At 35.0% G+C, this 20,816-nt stretch overlaps 4 protein-coding genes across 5 annotated transcripts in view; 2 read left to right on the forward strand and 2 right to left on the reverse strand.

Annotated features, from left to right (window-relative positions):
* The window catches only part of LOC125820580 (thionin-like protein 2), a 67,674-nt gene that overhangs the window by 6,253 nt on the left and 40,605 nt on the right, over positions 1-20,816 (reverse strand). The window lies entirely within an intron of this gene.
* LOC125820550 (protein MLN51 homolog) lies at positions 1,455-7,654 on the forward strand. Its single transcript, XM_049499951.1, has 12 exons — positions 1,455-2,078; positions 3,503-3,605; positions 3,709-3,947; positions 4,029-4,855; positions 5,162-5,270; positions 5,523-5,648; positions 6,211-6,266; positions 6,366-6,411; positions 6,529-6,597; positions 6,701-6,777; positions 7,164-7,251; positions 7,343-7,654. Exons 1-9 carry the CDS (start codon positions 1,558-1,560, stop codon positions 6,554-6,556), a joined length of 2,055 nt encoding a protein of 684 aa, XP_049355908.1. The 5' UTR covers positions 1,455-1,557; the 3' UTR covers positions 6,557-6,597; positions 6,701-6,777; positions 7,164-7,251; positions 7,343-7,654.
* Positions 9,203-13,919, forward strand: LOC125820548 (uncharacterized). 2 transcript variants are annotated; one of them, XM_049499949.1, is made up of 5 exons: positions 9,203-9,427; positions 9,807-10,766; positions 11,259-12,112; positions 13,241-13,297; positions 13,567-13,919. In XM_049499949.1, exons 2-5 carry the CDS (start codon positions 10,202-10,204, stop codon positions 13,810-13,812), a joined length of 1,722 nt encoding a protein of 573 aa, XP_049355906.1. In that variant the 5' UTR covers positions 9,203-9,427; positions 9,807-10,201; the 3' UTR covers positions 13,813-13,919. The 2 variants fall into 2 exon arrangements, with proteins under 2 accessions (XP_049355906.1, XP_049355905.1); XM_049499948.1 differs by lacking the exon at positions 9,203-9,427 and having other exon boundaries at positions 9,671-10,766.
* On the reverse strand, positions 14,222-15,335 carry LOC125820568 (F-box/kelch-repeat protein At1g80440-like). Its single transcript, XM_049499970.1, has one exon. The coding sequence runs from the start codon at positions 15,333-15,335 to the stop codon at positions 14,268-14,270; it is 1,068 nt and encodes a 355-aa protein (XP_049355927.1). The 3' UTR covers positions 14,222-14,267.

The raw sequence follows: 20,816 nt of genomic DNA on the forward strand, positions 1-20,816 counted from the left end.
ATTAATATATAATATGTAGTCTTTAGGTGGAAGGTGATGGGACCCACTTATATAGTTTGATAAATATATTGGATATTAGTAGTGATTTATAGTATAGTAATTAATAATATATAATATGTAGTATTTAAGTGAAAGGTGGTGGGGTCCACTTATATATTTTATAAATATATTGGACGTTAGTAGTGATCTTATTGGAACATTGGTAGTCATTTCTAGACTCTTCTATAATATAGTAATATACAGAATCATATTTTCTAATTCATATAGAGTTGAAAGGAGAGTTTCTCTTCGGTTCATCATCATCGCTCGGTTCAGCTTTGGATTTGATCAATAAGTTGATAAAAAAATTGAACTAATTTTTTTTTTTTATTCATTATTTTATTTTCTGATATTAACCGCAAAGTTTAATTTTAATTCGCAAATTATTTTTCAATAATAATTTTCAAACTAAAAAAGTATTGCATACATGACTAGCATTTTCGCACCTCTTTAGCCATAACTACCACCCACCTTGATTTTGCCTCGACAATATCAATCACTATCGTCACCCACCATTATTAACTATTATCACCATTTCTAGCCATAACCATCGCCACCAGTGTTAATCACTACAATCAACCATATCACAATACGCCACCTTTCACAACCATCAACCAACATTATTATAACAATCGTCAATTACAACCGACAGTCACCGCTAAAATATCTCCAGCCACCAGATTCATTCAACTCCACCATTAACAATCATAATTATTCCTCCACATTTATCCGTCATCACTGTTACCATCTGCTACTATCCCCAACCACTAGATTCATTCAACTCCACCATTAACAATCATTATTATCCCACCACATCTATCCACCATCACCATTACCACCTGCTACTATCCAGTACCCACAATACCTCTCTAGTCACACATATAATGTTTTTTACACAATATCTAAATCATACTACTAGAAGTACGACAATACTCAACTACCTATCAAATTTCTACTATAATTCTCGATCTTCATATCCTTGTATCTAAATTCATGTGTCTAATAAACCAAAGTTATTCTATCTACAATTCTTCATCAATCTACCTCTTTTTAACTCCTCATACAACCAACCTCTTATACCTCTTCCCTGTCGCACAACATTTAAATAATATAAAATGTAGAAGCCCAATGGCTAAATGACCATTGACCACCGACCTAGAAGAGACCAGCAAATCTACGGCCCCGGATCCGAATCCGTATGTATATACATACAGAGTTCTTTTTTTATTTATATAAAAATGCTGACGACACACACCGTTTGAGAAAAAAAACGTCTAAAAATATCCACAAATTAATCACCCGGGGTTGGTGATAGAACAACTAATTCACCATCTAAAATTCTAGGGTTTTCAATTCCCCTAATCTAACCCTACCAAAATTCAGATCAAATCCCAAAAACCTCGACTGGTTGATAAATTATCGATTTTTTTTTTTTGTTAATTGTTTGAAAAAGTTTCGTTCTGTTCTGTTTTTGGTGTGAATTATTGCGAGATTTTGGTTTGCGTTTCGAGTTGAAGGATGGCGAGTGCTGGAGAAGCAGAGTACGAGAGTGATCCAGAGGAAGCGAAGTTGTCCTTGAAGATGAGGAGAAGAGAAGCGAGTGATGATGAGGAGGAAGAAAGGGAAGTGGAGGAGAGAGACAAGTCTGTTAGGATGATTGAATCTGATGGTGAATCGGAAGGACAGGGTGCTGCTGCTGATTATGATGAAGAGGAGGAAGAAGAAGAGTATGATGATGAAGAGTATGTGGAGGACGAGGAAGTCTATGAGGGGGATGAGTACCAGGAAGTAGGTGGAACTAGTGGCGGAGGTCACGAGGAAAGTGTTAAGAAGGTTGAAGCAGTAGCGGAGGGTGCAGAGGGAGTGAAGGAAGTTGTGGGAGAAGGAACAGGGTCGGGTCAAGCGATTGATGATGACAATGAGAATAATGTGCAGGGGGAGGAGGGCAAGAAAGAGAATGAACCCTATGCGGTGCCCACTGCTGGAGCTTTCTACATGCACGATGACAGGTTTCGAGACAATGCTGGTGGGCGACACAGGTACTGGACATACTTTATGCTCACAGATGGTGCATTGGTATCTGACTTTATTTGTTTTGCACCCTACATGTGTATAGTTAATAGTTATGTATTTTAGCAGATATTTTTGATAATCAGCAGGTGTTTTAAGAATTTAAAGCTATATGGACCATGGACTCCTAACTAGGTTAAACTCTTAAAAAAAATTGTCTAAGGAGAAACTTACCATGATAGTTGAGTTAGCTACTAAAATGTACTATAGATATCTGCATTTATTTATGAAATAAAAGAGAAAAGTGTGATTCTTTTCTGGCCTTGCACAATTCTAATCCTGATCTCTAGTCCATCTGCGCCATTAATTTGCAAAATCAAACTCACTCACATTTGATGTCACCCATAACTTCCTTGATATGCCGATCGTTCCAATGATCAAAATTTCTATAAACCACTCTTTATTGCATTCCGTGTGACCAATTTCCATATACAATTATAGGGCACCACTCTTTAGTATAAAAATATTGATTATCAGAACCATCTTCTGTCCCTGCACATCTTGGTTTTATTCCCACATGTTCAGAGCTTTCTTTCTACCATATTTTGCCTGACCCTTAACTGATATTTTTTCTTGTCTTTGTTTTATTGGAACTTCTCGATTTGGACCCTTTGATGTTGGTGTGTGCATTGGTCCGTTTGGTCCAATTTTATGTATTATCAGTTCTTGGTTTGTGAACATGCCAAATCGATAACCAAACCAACAAGATATTTATTATTTGGTCCTTAGCGGATTGATTTTTTGGTTTAACCGACAAGAAGATGTTCATATTATCATATATACACGCGATGTTCAAAAAATAGAAATAGTAGCTAGAATAGAATTGCAACACTAGTTTCTACATTGATCATTTTTGTTCAAGACAGAATTGTTCGAATTCCTTATAAACTCATGCAATAAATTGCAGAAACAACATTCATTGTCTGTATTTGTCACATTCAAATCTAAAATTGAAAAGATAGAAGTTAATACTAGGCTGTGTCGCGAAGACAGAAGGTGTCACAATAGAGATATAGATAGGCTAGTTTATGTTGCCTACGGCCAAAAGTAATACTAAAATTTAGGATATAGGGTTGATAAAATGTTAAAATCATGCTGGTATGCCATGACTAATCATATATCAGTTCAATCTGTATCTTTTTCACTCCTCTCATGTTGAAGATTTTGATTAAACAATAAGAGTATGTCAGAATTGTCATATTTTTTTTAATCTCTTCCCAAGTGTATTGATATTGAGTACAGGTCTGGTAATCTGCCGAACAACATAAACTGCATTTAAGTTGCTTGTACAAAACCACTTTGAGTTACCATTCTCAAAAGAAAAAATTTCTTGTACATACCACTTTTCGGATGATGAGCATATTTTGATATTGTTGTATAATTGTCTTTTAAGGCGAACTTTTGGTGGAAGGAAGTTATGGGAATCCAAAGATGAGAGGAAATGGGGACATGACAAGTTTGAAGAGTTGACTGTGGAGGAGAGGCATTATGATGGGGTGAATGCTTTAGCCACGTGTTTCTTCATTTTTGCTCATCTGTTATCCTAGTCTTTTGCATGATTTGTTTTGCTAATCAATATTATTTTATCAAAATCCTTAGGGTAGGAGGGGATCAAGGGGTCGTTATCGAGGTAGAGGTAGAGGGCGAGGGCCTGGGCCTGAGCGTGGAACTGTGCGAGGACGAAGACCGAAAGCATATGTCAACGACAGCTATCCGAGAAACAACAACATCCAGAAGATTCAGGATAATGCTCTAAAAGGTATGAGAGGTCGGGGTCCAAGAAGGTATCGACCCTCATTTAAGGACAATATCGACGCACCCCCTCCACCAAACAAACAGTGAGTATCAAGTCAGTTAACTTTTTCCTTTTCCTCATCAGTAATAATTACTCTTGATGTTCATCGAGTCGTATTTTTCAGATCTGGTTTGTCAGTTGAGAAACGTTCATATCATAGCACAGCCAAAGCATCTGCTCCTGTATCAAATGTAGAGAATGATGCAGCGACAGCTGCAAAGCAAGGTTTTGTGTCAAGCTTGAATTCTGCTTCTCCTCCGTTTTACCCCTCTAGTTCCTCCGCTAAAGAGATCAATGTGACTCACAAGAGGGAACTGCAAACTGGGACAAGTAGCCGCAGTGTTCATCCTTCTGTCTTAGGAGATAGTTCTGCTGCGTCACAATCAAATTCAGTGTTACTAGGGAAGAATGCCAGTGATTCTGTTAGCCTTGACAAACTTCATATTACTGCAGTAGCTTCGAAGGTTTCACCCGGCTTGCAGTTGGCTCCTGGTTCCTCGACAATAAGTCCTACTCAGTCACAACCATTGAGAGGCCAAGGAAGAGGATTTAATGCAATGCCAAATGTGAATTACCAATCTCCTGTGATAAACAACCAATTCAACAGAGTTCCTCAGCCAACAAATCTCCATTCGACTCAGAGGAATCCTGTTCTAGGTCGAAGGCAACCTACTCTCCAAGCTACTGGTCACCAGTTTGCTCAGCGATCTGGTACTAGATCTCAAGGTTCATCTCCACCCAAAGCTGCACAATCTATCTCTGAAACTGGGGAGTTTGAATCTTCTTCAGATGTAAGTAAATCAAAGAGTGCTATGGTTGCAAAAGGAAAAGGCACTCTTCAGAGCACTGGAAGGGGATCAGTTCTCTATGGCGGAGCTCAGGTTATGGGTGCACCTGGAAGCATGGGTGGTGGTGATCAGAACTTTCCTACAACACCAGCCTTTTTGCCAGGTAGACCTTTTATATTGGCCACCTCATCCTAAAAAATTCTTTATAAAATCAACCATGTGTACCCCTTAGGATGGTTCAGATAGGATGTTGTTCGGTACGCTTTCACTCAATTTGTTTTTAGTGGCTAGGATTTTCTTTCTAGAAATTATGCTATAATTTTATGAGATGCGATACCTATGAAGAATGTTCGTCTGTGTGATTAGTAGATTATGGTAATCATATTGGTGCATCTTCCTAAAGGAAAATCATCTTTGTACCTCCAGTTCCCCAGTGACACTTTGTATTTCTTTCTTCTGAAATTTGTAGTCATGCAATTTGGCGGCCAGCACCGCGGTGGCATTCCTGCTGTTGGCATGGCTTTTCCTGGATATGTTGGTCAGCCACAACTTGGTTTGGGGAATTCTGAGATGACATGGTAAGGTTCTTATGGCAATGTGGCAACCTCATAAAAAATAGTGTAATTTTCATGTACTGTATGGCGATCTTATTGCTTAGGCATTCCTGACCATAGACCGAGCTGTGGATGTCTATGGAGTGGAGCCATGCGTTCTTTCTGAATTGTTATATATATGTTGGATCAGTTCACAAAAATCAGCTAAAGATCATAAATATTGATATACTGGTTTGTGTATATTATTTTTAAATGATTTTGCTTTTCAATTGCCAGGTTGCCAGTTTTAGCTGGAGCTGCTGGAGCATTAGGTGCAACATACTGTTCGCCATATATTGCTATGGATGGTGCCTATCATGCTCGTCCATCTGGGCAAATATCTTCTCTCACTGCTGCTCCAAGGTCTCACCTCCAATTCAGTATATTCCAGTTTCATTAGTATTTATCTTTGTGCTGGCATGTTGGTGTCATACTTGTTCTACACACTTCTTTCATTAGTTTCCAGTTACTTCTGCATTTTGCTTAGTAGAGATGTCACTATCTTTTATTCTGTGAGCAATTACTCATGTTGTGTGATCTCATGAGTGTCTAGAAAAGTGTGACCCATATTTTTCTCTTATGAAAAAGCTTGACCAGTTTGCTCGAGAAAACAAATACAGCCTGTACAATTGTGCCAAAAGTTGACAGATCCATTTTGTTGTTTCGGCTGTTGATGGATATTTATTGAAATTTTAGTCTGAGGAGCACTGTCTTGGAGAGAGTTCTGCTTGTGCAGTGTCTTTATGTGCTTGACAGTTACTGGTTGTGATTTTGCCATTTTTCTCACTTCTAAACATAATAATTGTTATTACATATAGTGAGAAAATGATTTCTTGATTCTGTAAATATTGCTATATGTAGCAGGCATTTTTTTTAATTCTTGTAATTAATCAAAAAGAAACTTAACAATCACTTCTCTGTGCAGCAAAGAGAACAATGCCAGTAAGCCAAATAATGAAAGCAATCCCCAACAGCGGCTAGGTGAGATATATGCATGTTCTAATTTTGCATAATTTGCTCTGCTGCTGCAAAACTGTGGTTCTATATCACTCATCTTTTATGCCCCATTCCATCTTTCAGAGCTCTCAAATGATGACTTAGGCCAGCGTCAGAAGAATCCTCGCAGGTAAGCTTATTCTGAAATGAGATGTGCTATTTCCAACCTTCCCATTTTGCTTAAGTTCATGTATTTGTTGGTTTAGTAACCTTTGCAAGTGTTGAATTCATTTATTGTTCCTTGCAGATATACGGAGATGAAGTTCGATCAGTGAGCTAGTTTGTAGGTTGAAGCTGTTTGAATAAGCAGATTAAGGTCAACTTTGTTGAAACTTCTTTTTTTCATCAATTTACTGTTAAAATTTTCCATCAGTGGTTTGAGTGTCACAAATTTCTTATTAAAACCTGTGGTGCTGCAGGCCCTCTCCTAGACCCTATGTTCTCCAAGTGTTGCTCTGGAGTATCTAGGGTTCTCATGTGTTGTGATGTATTTTAGGTAATGATGATTTTGCTCAGGACTTTTAATATCATATTTTCTCGTCTTTTGTTTCTTGTGAAATGATTCAGCATTTTGGAATTTCCACCAAACGTAATCCTTGTGCATATTTCGTTACTGTGGGAATTGCTCCCCCTAAAATATGAAGGGAACAGAAAAGAAAAAAGCACTATTACTGGTTTATCAAGTGGCAATTTTGAACTTGGAAGGAATTTGTCTAATGGTTCTTTGATCTCTAGCTCTAAAGTGTCTTTGTATTTGGGACATCTATTGTACTACTTATTCATACATCTATTGTACTACTTATTCATACATCTTTTCCTTTTCATTTTTCGTGGACTTATGTTCATTGTATTCTCTCGTCCTTCTGTACTTCTTATCCCCAGGTTTACATGACAAACGCCTGCTCATGCTGCTTCACTTTCGGGGATACACTGCAGCTTGACGGGTGGCAATTATTTGTTTCAATATATGGTACCATTACAGTACTCTTGTCATCATGCTTAGTGTATGTTTCTTCTAAATTCAGTAATAAGTTTCTTACTTTTTGTTTTTTATATCTCAGGTTCTTGTGGCTTGGGGTTTTTGTGACTGAAGGAAGTAAAAAATGTTGATAGAGTTTCTTCAAATGGTGATGGAAAATAATGGTAATAGTCCAGAAGCAGTTGCATCTGTTTTCTTATTATGTGAAGTTTTTTCTCTTCTAAATAGATGGCTCTAGTGTCTTTTAAAGTTCTCTGTTAAGTGTCCTTAAGTTACTACTATTTGGTGGATATTTTCTGGGCTTTGTAGTTAAATATTATGTTAACAAGAGAGCATGTCTTGCTCAGACATCGAATAATAAATTTTGTTTCAAAGAGACTTTGGTTTGTCCAGATTTTTCATCTCTCTTTTTTGTTACAGATGACGCCATTTCACTGGCACCAATCAAGCATTATGTGTTGCACGACTTTCAGTTTTATGTTTTATATTTGCTTGTCATGACATTTGACCTGATCGTTTTGTTCGTCGTGTTGTATAATAATTGTGGTTGGACATGTGAAGGAGACCTTAGAAACCACAGAGTAGTGTCAATAACAAGCTCTTTAAATATGTGTAGTGTTGTGGAAAACTGAGACTAATAGGTAAATGCCGTAACGGCACTCATCTATTGGAAAAAAGATTACTTAATATGCATCTTCTTCTACTTGTTTATTACTATATTTTCCTGCAATGAATGATATTGATGAGGTTTTTGAAAGTGGAATAGATTCTCTCTTGGCTGTGCATACAGCACATCCACCTTAAATTTTTACAATTCACAAAGCTCGAGCATTTAAATAATGCCAAGCTCGAAGACTCATTTGAAAATTCAATCAGTCAATGAGTTAGGTAGATGCATAATTCTTATTTGCTCTCTTCGTCTAATAATAGTTTGTCCATTATACTATTTTGGAATGTTCGACAATACTTGTCCACTTTATGAAATCAATAGATGATTTTACACTTTGTTTCTAATTTATTTTTATTCTTAATTATAGTCATTTCTTTATTACATTTTTCAAAATATTGTATTTATTATATTTTAAGGGTGATATAGTGAAATTGTCTTTTTATTTATAATTTGTTAAGAAGTGTGCAAAGTCAATTGTGGATAAGTATTGTTGAATGAAGGGGTATAAATTTCTCAGAGGTGAAATTTGGCCGTTTTACAAACATTTGGAATGAAAAAGGAAAAAAAGGAACTATTAATCATGATGAGCATTTAGTTAAGCGACAAATTAAGCTAGGATAAGTATTCTAATACATGAAAATTGAAATATAATGTAAGATCTAATAATGCTAGAATTTTATCTTGCAATCAAAGTTGTTTTTAAATCATATAGCCAATAATATACTTTTATTTCACATTCTATTTACCCAAGAGTAAGTAATATGATAGCTGGAATTTGAGAAAAATAATGTATTCGTAAATCTTATCTAGTGTTCAATAAATTTCTAATTAAATTCACATTCTATTATTCATAATATACAAACTTACCTATAAGTTATGACTTATACAAGTATATTTATAATAATTTAAAAAAAAAAAGGGGAATCAAACAACATATATGATATAACAACGCTAAATTTCATGAAATTATTTCTTCCAAATTTCAAAGGCACCCACATGACGTCACTACACGTAGGCTAAGAAGCGTTATTTCTCAACTTATGTCTAAAAAAAAAGGCGATGAGTTCATTTTTACATCCCTTAACTGCACATTTGAAAGATAAAGCGTCGGTGACACGTAATTTATTTCATTAAGAAATAAAAACTAATTCAATAAAAAAAAAAAAAAAACTAGAAAATCTTTCAATTCAGTGTTCTTCAGACATTGGTCTCTCTTTCTTTCTGGGGTCTTTACTGTGGGGTATAAGCTTCACCGTTTTCATCATTTTTAACTGATGTTGCTCTTCTTCTACTACCCATTTGCCACTTTCTCCATTTTTCCATTTTCTTGAATGCTTACTTTCTGTAAGAAAGAAATCGACTTTAATAAGAGTGAGTAATCAGTTGGACTAATTCTTGTTTTATCAAGAAGATCCAAAACCCCATCAATATCTCTGTCAATTCAAGTTGAGATCTTGGAAGAGCATTTGCTCTGTAATCATCAGTTTCTTTAATCTTGTAAGTATTTTTTTTTCTTTTTGTAGTAAGTTTATAATCTTCTTATCTAATTTGGGGTTGTGGGTAGTTGACAGATTGTTGATATATTAAGCTTTAATTTTGTAATCTTGTATGTTTGTTCTTGGAGCTGAAGAAGGGTTTTGGGTTCAAGAAAGTTGGAAAAGAAGTATTTTTCGCTGTACTAAATCCAAGAAAGTGATTAATGTATTCTTAAAAACTAATAAAAAAAAGAATCTGAGATTTGTTCCTTGTTTAGGTATATGATATTGAAGAAGCTAGCTAGTCAACGGTGTTGTTTCATTAAATTGGCTCAGTAGCTAGCGATTTTGAATAAACATTTGTAGCATACATGTCAAACTAATGGAGGAATTGAATGTAGTAAGACTATCACCCTTGAGGTTGAATGGTCCCGTCCCTGCGAAGTCAACATTGTCAGGAAGATCAACTCCTAGAGGAGGATCTCCTTCCTTCAGGAGATTGAATTCTGGACGAACACCGCGAAGAGATGGTAAAAGTAGTGCTTTTGGTTCTCAGTGGTTTAGAAGTAACCGCATTTTACTTTGGCTGCTTCTGATTACTCTTTGGGCCTATGGAGGATTTTATGTTCAGTCAAGATGGGCTCATGGAGACAATAAGGAAGGTATTTTTGGAGGATCTGGAGGTGATGTTGCCAATGGAACTTCTCAACCAGAGGAAAAAAATCAACGAATTCTAGTTGCGAATGAGGAGTCTTTAGCAGTCAAGCCTCCAAGTAATAAAACACAGGGCAATTCAATGGACCTGGATGTAGTCTTGGCTAAACAGGGAAACAGTGTGGTATCTGACAAGGTTTCATCTTTTAAGAAGAAGAGCAAGAAGTCTACACGTGCTTCTCGTAGGAAGACTCGTGGTAAGAAGAAGGTGGTGGCAGAAGTAAAAAATGACGATATTGAAGTTCAAGAAGAGGAAATACCCAAGCGAAATACTACGTATGGCCTGCTAGTTGGTCCATTTGGGTCAATAGAGGACAAAATTTTGGAGTGGAGCCCTGAAAAGCGGTCAGGAACCTGTGATAGAAAAAGTCAGTTTGCACGTCTTGTTTGGTCTAGGAAATTTGTGCTGATACTACATGAACTCTCTATGACTGGAGCTCCACTTGCCATGTTGGAATTGGCAACGGAGCTTTTAAGCTGTGGGGCCACAGTTTATGTAGTACCTCTCAGCAAAAGAGGGGGTTTAATGTCAGAACTATCTAGAAGAAAGATCAAAGTGCTAGAAGACAAATCAGACCTCAGTTTCAAAACAGCCATGAAAGCAGATCTTATTATTGCAGGTTCTGCAGTGTGTGCATCATGGATAGGTGAGCATTTCCACATTTGCTATCTATGATCACTGCATCTATCTTCTATAGAGTTTTAATGTGGCAAGTTGTGCTCGTAATGTGATCTTCATTCTCAACTGATAGCATAGCTGCAACATATCATGTTCAACTGATAGATCTCCTATAATTCAGTTTATATAACACTGAACCAAACATGTGTTATGCTCTTAGCTATAATCTAAAATTGTGGATTCTCATTATTTCAATAAAGGAGCCGATTTTTGCCAGTTCTCAGTGCAACCTTTTGTGTAGACCTTTATTGCAAATCTTGAGTGAGATTTGAATTTTCCTAGAATGATGTAATATTAATCAGTTCTTTTGCTTCATGAAAAAATCTTCCTTTTGGCTGTGCTAGGATTAGTCTTTGATTTTCTTGATTTTAGCCTTCATAAATTCTATGAATTTGCTTATGTTCTTTTCTTCTCCTTGTGGGCCTTGGCTAACTTCTAACGATTAATATCTCGCTTTCAGAACAATATGCAGCACGTACTGTGCTAGGTTCAAGTCAAATTACTTGGTGGATCATGGAAAACCGGCGGGAATACTTCGATCGGGCTAAACTTGCTTTCAACCGAGTGAAGAAACTTATCTTTCTTTCTGAATCACAGTCTAAGCGCTGGTTAGCTTGGTGTGAGGAAGAACATATAAAGCTCAAAACTCAGCCTGCACTGGTTCCACTTTCTATTAGCGATGAACTGGCTTTTGTAGCAGGCATCCCGTGCTCACTGAGCACTCCACTATTCAGTCCTGAGAAGATGCTGGAAAAGAGGCAGCTACTAAGAGATTTTGTGAGGAAAGAAATGGGATTGACAGACAATGATATGCTTGTCATGTCCTTGAGTAGTATAAACCCTGGAAAGGGTCAGTTTCTGCTTCTTGAAACAACACGCTTACTGATTGAGGGAGCTCCTCCTCTAAATGGATCTGCTGTTAAAAGACGAGAATATCAGAAAAGGACATTGCTTTATAACTGGAAACAATTTGGTGAATGGAAAAAAGAATCCTCCACCTTGTCAAATAACCCACAAACTGAAGCGTTGCAGGTACCCCAGCTTTTCATTAAGGGGGTTAACTATACAGCTGGAATTGAAAATGATAGAGGAACTCGAAAGCTTTTCTCCCTAACTGAAGGGAAGCAGGGAGAAAAGCTTAAGGTTCTTATTGGCTCAGTCGGATCCAAGAGCAATAAGGTGCCTTATGTTAAAGCACTTCTCAACTTTCTAAATCAGCATTCTAACTTGTCAAACACAGTACTATGGACTCCATCAACCACTCGTGTCGCTGCACTTTATGCTGCTGCAGATGCTTATGTAATGAATTCTCAGGTTAGCCTTTACAACTGTATCTAATTCAATTATTGTTCAGTTCAGCAAATGTACAGTGTTAATGTTTCTGGGAGATATTAATACTATTATATAAGAGTCTATGGGGGAGTTTAAGTAAATCAGAACAGAGTAAAAAAAAAATGTAGGTCAAGTAAAATAGACAGATATGAGAGAGTAGATGTTTCCTGTGATAAGTGCAAATCTAAACTATTTTCGCGATTGGTGATATTTCAGATTGAAACGTGAAAGCATCGTAAGGTTGTGTTACCTCTTGTAAGATTTCTCAATAAATGTAAATATTACCCAGCAATGTGAAATTATTTTCAGTAATAAGTACCAAGTCAATACATTTTAGCAACTAGCAAATACAAAATTATGGGTCTCCCAATGAAATTGAGAACCTTTGTTAGTTGGTTTGCTTGTATCCATTTATTAATTAATTCGAGTTGGATTTATATGAGGAACTATACTAAAATCATGACTTCAGAGAATTTATGCTATTCTGGTTTTCAGTGGTTCTCTAGAGGGTAGGAGATAGAATGAATTGGTTCTTCATTAGCGTCAACTAGAAGTGCGAGGAAAAGGTTGAACCTTGAGCATGAAAGTTGGTTTGACTTTGGTCTTTTGGTTGGGAAGAAAGGGAAAGCAGTCCCTCAGCAACTACTTAATGCTTAATCCTATTAGTTATCTCAGTTTTTTAGGGAGCATGGGGCATATATTAGTCTGGTGGTAGAAGTAAGGATTCTGAAGTATTTTGCTGTTGAATGAGACCATACTGTGCACAGTGACGGATAATGTATGAAAAAAGAGTCATATAAAGTACATCTCATTGAAACATAATGGTTAGTTTCCTGGAATGGTTACAATGATCATATGGGTTCTTTTATACTTCTCGGACTACTATTGGTTTCCTTGTCACATGGTTTACTCTGCTGATATTGGTCCCCATGGTTCTTTCCTGAGTATTGGCACTTTCCTGAGTAACGTTCTTTTAAAAAAAGAACATACCCACCATGAGCTATACCCAATGCCATTGTGTAATTTCATTTGATACTTAAATGATTGCTTAGTTTCATTTTGGTAGTTAGTACTTATTTATCTCGAGTAATGGCTGTTTAATTTTTGCAGGGACTTGGAGAAACATTTGGGAGAGTGACAATTGAAGCAATGGCATTTGGTCTTCCTGTAAGATTCTCAATTCCGTCCTGCCAATAGTATAACATGTGCATGTACTTTTTGCATGCCATCAAATCAGTCATTTTTGAGACAGAAAGTAGTTGTTTCTTTTAAATACACTGGCAAGAAGCTATGTCGAGCTACAGAGTGTATGGTAATCTGCCACATATTAGTTAAATTTTGCGATAATATGCACTGGCTTTGAACACAATGCAAAGTTTGTTGTTGACAAGTAATATGGCCAAATAAAGTGGATTTAACATATAATTTTTTTACAGTTGCTGGGAACAGATGCTGGAGGCACAAAGGAGATCGTTGAACATAACGTAACAGGTCTTCTTCATTCTTTGGGACGTCCAGGCACTCAAAACCTCGCCAACAATCTCCAGTATTTACTGAACAATCCCTCGGAAAGGCAGCGATTGGGTAGCAATGGAAGAAAGAAAGTAAAGGATATGTACCTAAAGATGCACATGTACAAGAGATTCGGAGAAGTACTATACGACTGCATGAGAATAGAATAAGACCATTTTTCATTCATTTTCCTGTATTGCTGTTCCTCTTCTTCCCCTAGAAAACACACATCAACAATCAGACTTGTGTACAGTACGAAATCTAGTTGTGTTCTTCTTTTTTACTGTCTACCTGTCGTGCTACCTGTTTTTCTTATCTCTCACCTGGTGCATGGTACCCGCATTGAGCTTGGATCCGTGCTCCTAGCAGGGATTTTTCTATATATATAGAGTTCAAATTCAAGATCTCTGATTAAGCTCCCTTACTCGAAAACCACAATTTTAGAATTGGAGGTAGAATAGTCGTTTTTAGTTTAATTTTAAAGAGTATCAAATTTTATATTTGTCGAAATTTTAGTTGATGTTTTTTATTTATGCGCATGTATGTTTTATCAACGCAACAAAACTATTCTGATAATTATAACTGTACAATCAACACAAACTTATGACACTCAAAAGAAACTCTTTTACATCTCCAGGCAGCAGCCGGATTGAACGTGGCCGGAAAAGTTCACCGGAGTATCCATTTTTGTCCATTTATAACTCTGTAAATCAAGAACATAAGTATTGTGGGGTTCATTAAATCCCATAGAACCAGTCATCAGAATTTTACCCCTCCATGCTGTCACAAAAGCTACGCTCCGGAGCTCCACCGGAATCGCCGCCACAGCTTGCCACGTAGACTTTCCGAGTGCCAGCACATCACCGTCCCGGCACAAGTACAATTTTCCGTCCCCACCCTCAACGCAGGTTCTTGGACATGTGGCAGATTCAAAGAAATGTTCGTTGACTTGGTCCCACTGCCACGTGGAAGGATCGAATGACTCAGCGCTTGTACCGAATTGGCCTTGCATGCTCGTGTCATATCCGCCGATGACGTGGAATTTATCTTGAAAAAAAGTGCATTTACATTCATCTCTTTCACTTGCCATGTCAGGCATTGGGACCCACATATCCCTTGCCACGTCATACGCCATCGCCGATTTAAGTGCGTTTTTCTCCTCGTCGTGACCTCCGGCGACGTACACCGTCCGTTCAGAATCCGACGCACAACCGAAAAAGGATCTCCGGCAACCAGGCATGTCGGCTCCACGTCGCCACGTGGCGGATACAAAGCTAAAAACAAGAACAGCGTTTGAAGGTTCCCAAGTAAGAGGGTTCCACCCGCCCATCACCACCAGATTCAATCCAACTCCGACGAGCTGGCAAAACATCGGCAACCCATCGGAAATACCAGGAACCGGTGGTAGTTCCGCCCAATAACCCGATTCCGGTTCGTAAAGCGTAAGCTTGTAAAACGAAAAAGCAGAGTACTTGAATGACCCGAGTTTCAATCTCGGGTCAATTCGGGCTTGCGCCATTAAAATTACCTGGCGGGTGGAGCCAGTAGCTCTTCTTCGCCTCCAAAACTCGGGAAGCTCAATCTGAAGCTTCCAGTTTCTACTGACGGAAGTAACCGATGAGAAATTATAATAAGGAACTCGAATAAGACATTCGAGTCCGATATCGTAAGGAAGAGTGGGAATAAGCTCCATGAAAGGCGCAGAGAAAAGAAGGATAAGGTAGTGGATTTTTATATGTGAAGAAGAAGAGAAAGAGAAACAAGAAATCTTGAATTAATGGAGGGGACCCTTATGGGCATTTTAGCATACTTTTTAGCTGGAAGTTAAAAGGGTAGGAAGATATTCCAAATTGTTAAAGTTGAAATACTCGCAAAACGAGAAAGTAAGTTTCTAGAAAGATAATTGATGTTTGTGACTATAAAGTGAGTATTCTATAGATAAGACACTCCTTCAAGCTATTTTTAGTTCTTCTAGAAGGAATTAAAAAAGACCAGGTCAAATATATGAGATACTCCGTTTTACTCCACCAAAGTTACTTCTGCTACAACTCGAGATCTTTAGTGAAGGATAAAGTATGTATTCTTTCATTACATTTTTCGATAGTTTTAAATTATCGAGTTATATGAATATGATGTATTTGTGACTTTTTAGTTTGTATCTAATTTTTTTATCAGAATAAATAGTTATATGACTTTGTGAAAATAAATACCACTAGTTAAATATTACATGATCATATAGGAGATTCTAAATAAGTTTAAATGAAGTTAGAAGTTGGGGGTTGGATTGGGTCGGTCATATGAAGTTTATTAAGTAGGTTGGAGTTTTCTTAAGTTTTAAAAAACGTTTTTAATTAGAATAGAAATGTCCTTGTCAATTTTAACCGAAAAATTATCAAAGTAACCTTTTTTATGAAAAATAGTGAAAGAGTTAATTTTATGTTTAGAAAAAATTAGTTTGAGTTAAACTTCTTTTCACTGAAATAAAAACATCGAATAAAAAACTATTTTACTGTGAGTAATTTTTTTCTTTTCAATGAAACAAACATCTAAAAAAAACTATTTTTACTGTGCGTTATTTTTTATGTTAAGAAAAACAAGTTTGAGTTAAACTTCTTTTCAATGAAACAAACGAATAAAAAACTATTTTTACTGTAAATAAAGAGAACATGTACCTTATAATTTTTATAAGATCGACATATTCGCGTGGATTAGCACGCGTAGCCGCCCGTTACAAATATATATTATTCTAGAAGGTGAGGGTAATATTTCTCTAGTTTTATTTCATAAGTAAATATTACTATATATTTAAATAATTTTTTGTACAAATAAAAAATTATTAAATTCTTTGATCTCGTAGCAAAACGTGAAGTTCATTAGATAGAGATAAAATAAAAATATGTCTGTGGCTGTACGTTTGTCACCCCACGCCGTCTATTTAATCTTAGTCGTTTGTAACAATTTTTTTAAATTGAAATCGTTTTCAATATAATAGTACTAATATTTATTATATATATGTACTCTTAATATATAATAGAGTAAGTTAAAAGAGTGGTAACCAACTACACTACTGTATTATATTCCAACTCATGACTCATAAACTTTGGTACTATTATCTACATCACTTTTTCAGTTCTTCCAGAAGGAAAACGACTAGAGCAAGTCCACGAGATACCCATCACATAATGTTTGGGGTCACGAGATTTTTAAAATTTAAAGAAGTAAAAATAAGAACTAGTCGAAGGGGATTCGACATCTACTATATATACATAAAAAAAATAATTAACTATGTATAAATAGTGATATTTCCGCCGAAGAAAATTCGGATGAACCCCTAACAATATGTTGGCTCCGCTCCTGTATGGAGCTGTTTCATATTGGGCTGTTATTTTGTTTTGTTTTCTGGCTTGGACCTAAATCGTCGTCTTACCTTGGGAAGATAGATATTAGTTTTTGAAAACCCCTCAATATAAATAAACCCTCAAGGAAAAATTATATTATTTATATATGGTTAAAAAAATATGTTTATATAATAGATATTGAACCCCTTCGACTTTTTTCTTTGTTTATTTCTTTCATATTAGAAAAAATATTAACTCCATCACTATAAAACGGAAAGCGATACATTCATTTTATAGAGTTTTTGGTCAAAATCACCCCTCAACTATGACTCAAATCTAATTTACATCCTTATATTATCTAAGTGAGCAAAAAACATCCTTATACTATCAAAAAAATAACAAGAATCATCCTTCAGTCTATTTTTGTTAAGAAACTGATTGAACCAATAAACAAAATAATTTTTAATTTGGTCACGTCATGACCACGACGAGAAGATCAAAGTTACCTAAAAAGGATAAGGATATGGATAGGAAATGAATCTTTCATTCTCATAATTTAAATTTTGTGTGTTGTTAGTTTATATGTTTTTCCTGCATCATCAAGTAAATTGACTTGCAACAATACATAAGTTTTGAAATATTTATACAATACGTTCCGATTGTTAGAAAGATTATGTAAAAAAAATCCATTTCAAAAATATTACGTCTAACTATTTATAAGAGATTTTCTTTAATAAAATATTTAGGGCGTATATATACTATATATACAATAGAGTTCATATTTTATACAATGTACAAAAATGCTGGAAATTTAGTGAAATTACGTAGGTGTTTAGTTATGAAAATAAAAAAATAATTACTTTATTTGAAAATTTTGAAGTTGGAGTAGTATTTTGCCATGTTTTTACAAAGAATATTTAGAATTTGAATATATTTTGTCTAAATATGATTTAAACCCTCAATTTCTAAAAATTAAAAAAATCACCTAACTTGATTAGCTTAACCATGTGTACATATATTCATTCGACTTGACACATTTTTTGTTGGTGGCGTGAGTTTCTTAAAAAAAAAAATAGACAGAAGGATGAATCTTGCAACTTTTTGTATAGTTCAAGGATATTTTTTGTTCACTTATATAATAGAAGGATGTATTTTAAGTTTATGTCATACTTCAGAAATGATTTTAGCCCAAAACTCTTCATTTTATATGCCAAACAAATGTCCAAAAATAGTAAATGGATACATTCATTTTATAAACCAAACAAATGTCGAAAAATAGTAAGTGATCATATTCATATAGTGTGTACGTCACTGAACTTTGGTTACAAATAGTGCGCTCAAGTAATTCCTGTTATTTTTTCCAAAAAAATGTGCTTTGTATTTTTCTTACTGTATACTAATAGCATACACAAATAGTAATTGTCTCAACTGCATCAGATGGATAAAAATCTATTTTGGAGTTTCTTTTTTTATTCCTTATTTAATGTATGCTCACATAGGTACCTCAAATTATTCAAATTCACGTCCGATAAGATTTATTTATAAAATAAAAATATTTGCTACTAAAATATTTCTATATTAAGTGTTTAAATTCAAGATCTCTATATTAAAACTGAAAGAATTTTATCCAAAGTTTATTAAAAAGTCAAAACAAATAAGAAAAGAAAGAAAAACACACACATCAAGGATATGGGAAACTTACTGGAAAATGGCAATTGGCATTATTTGGATAAAAATTCTTTTTTTTTTAAAACCGTCGTGACGTAACAGATTTGTGGAAATGCTTCATCTACAGTAATTTGTTAAATGTCTGGACAAAAGCTTATCCTTCCTTGATAATGAAATGTATCTCTAGCTTAACTCGGGCTCAGCAACACTAAAAGAGTTTTAAGTACGGATCCCAGAGTCAATGGATCAGTTAGATTATTTGTTCATTAGGTGTTCTATGTTAATTTTATATAAATATCTTTAATTTCTACACATATATTTCTAGACGAGGTTAATAGGTGCTCAAACACCCGGGGTACTCTATGTGTGTCCGCCCCCTGCAAGAAACTCTAACTCCACCGATATGAACATCTGAAGTGTGGACAATATAAGATAGGAGGTTCAACATCAAAAATATAAATCAGGATGAGTCTGAAATTGATTTCCAAGTAAATATTATTTTATATTTAATAAAAATATTTAATTTAAATAAAAAGTTATTGAATTTAAACTCGCTTATGATTCGACCTGTTTATATCTAAACCGACCTATTAATTTATCAACACTATTAGCATGATTACTTTTTTCTAAACCTCTTAAATAAAAATTCTAGATCGTCCCCTGCCCACTGGAACCCAAAGTATTAGACAAAACATGGGCTAATAATTTGAGTTAATTACTCGCCGACGTACATTTTTTAATGTTTGTAATTCATACAAATTGACAAATTGCAGACAGAAACATGGGACCGATGTTTATTGAATAGAAATTAAAAAATACTAATATATCATTACGAGCTATATGTTTCTTCATATTTTTTTCTTATTACTATTTTTAAGTATATTAATATAAATATCGTTTGTTTACAATTAAGCAAATGAAAATGACTATATAGTGTAAGAATTATTATTTATTTACTATTAATTATTTCTTACTTATGGCCCAGGTTTACTTGGAATCAAAGTAATACCATAAATAATATTTAATAAGGAATAGATCTCGTCCGTACATTGGTTACTTGATGGATGTATCAGATTAAGTCATAACCTCTATAAATTGGTCCTCCCTCCACCCATTAGGGTTACCACATATTCTCTACAATAATTTTGAATTCACATCCCATAAGATTTATTTAAAATAAAAATGTTTCTACTAAAATATTTTTATATTTAATGTTTAAATTTGAGATCTCTATATTAAAATTGAAGAAATTTTATCCGAAATTTATTAAAAAGATGAAACAAATAAGAAAAGAAAGAAAAACACACACATCAAGGATATGGGCAACTTACTGGAAAATGGCAATTGGCATTATTTGGATAAAAATTCTTTTTTTTTAAAACCGTCGTGACGTAACAGATTTGTGGAAATGCTTCATCTACAGTAATTTGTTAAATGTGTGGACAAAAAGCTTATCCTTTCTTGATAATGAAATGTATCTCTAGCTTAACTCGGGCTCAACAACACAAAAAGAATGTTAAGTATGGATCCCAAGAGCCAATGGACCAATCAGATCATTTGTTCATTGGGTGTTCTATATTAATTTTATATAAATATTTTTAATTTCTATATATATATTCTGAGACGAGGTTAATAGGTGCTCGAGCACCCAGAATACTCTATGAGGATCCGCCCCTCCAAGAAACTCTAACTCCACCAATATGAACATCTGGAGTGTGGACAATATAAGATAGTAGGTTCAACATCAAAAACCTAAATCAGGATGAGTTCGAAATTAATTTCCAAGTAAATATTATTTTATATTTAATAAATTTTTTAATAAAAATATTTAATTTAAATAAAAATTTATTGAATTTAAACTCGTTTTTGATTCGACCTGTTTATATCTAAATCGACTTGCTAATTTATCGACACTATTAACATGATTACTTTTTTCCAAACCTCTTAAATGGAAATTCTAGATCGGTCACCGCCACAACCCAAAGTACCAGACAAACATGGGCTAATAATTTGAGTTAATTGATCCACTCGCCGACGTACATTTTTTAATGTTTGCAATTCATACAAATTGACAAATTGTAGAGAGAAACATGGGACCGATGTTTATTGAATAGAAATTTTAAAATACTAATATATCATTACGAGCTAGATATTTCTTCATTTTTTTT

This window comes from Solanum verrucosum, unplaced genomic scaffold (genome assembly GCF_900185275.1).
Source record: "Solanum verrucosum unplaced genomic scaffold, falcon-dt-bn FXZP01000117.1, whole genome shotgun sequence".
NCBI classification, from domain to species: Eukaryota; Viridiplantae; Streptophyta; class Magnoliopsida; order Solanales; family Solanaceae; genus Solanum; species Solanum verrucosum.

What these genes read in the sequence shown, in the direction of transcription:
- LOC125820568 (XM_049499970.1), bottom strand. Translation starts at nt 15,335, where the DNA reads ATGGAGCTTATTCCCACTCTTCCTTACGATATCGGACTCGAATGTCTT.
- LOC125820550 (XM_049499951.1), top strand. Translation starts at nt 1,558, where the DNA reads ATGGCGAGTGCTGGAGAAGCAGAGTACGAGAGTGATCCAGAGGAAGCG. An exon ending in TCTCTCACTGCTGCTCCAAG is followed by an intron (nt 5,649 to 6,210) that starts GTCTCACCTCCA and finishes TTCTCTGTGCAG; the next exon opens with CAAAGAGAACAATGCCAGTA. An exon ending in CAATCCCCAACAGCGGCTAG is followed by an intron (nt 6,267 to 6,365) that starts GTGAGATATATG and finishes TCCATCTTTCAG; the next exon opens with AGCTCTCAAATGATGACTTA.
- LOC125820548 (XM_049499948.1), top strand. Translation starts at nt 9,788, where the DNA reads ATGGAGGAATTGAATGTAGTAAGACTATCACCCTTGAGGTTGAATGGT. An exon ending in AGTGTGTGCATCATGGATAG is followed by an intron (nt 10,767 to 11,258) that starts GTGAGCATTTCC and finishes TCTCGCTTTCAG; the next exon opens with AACAATATGCAGCACGTACT. An exon ending in CAATGGCATTTGGTCTTCCT is followed by an intron (nt 13,298 to 13,566) that starts GTAAGATTCTCA and finishes ATTTTTTTACAG; the next exon opens with TTGCTGGGAACAGATGCTGG.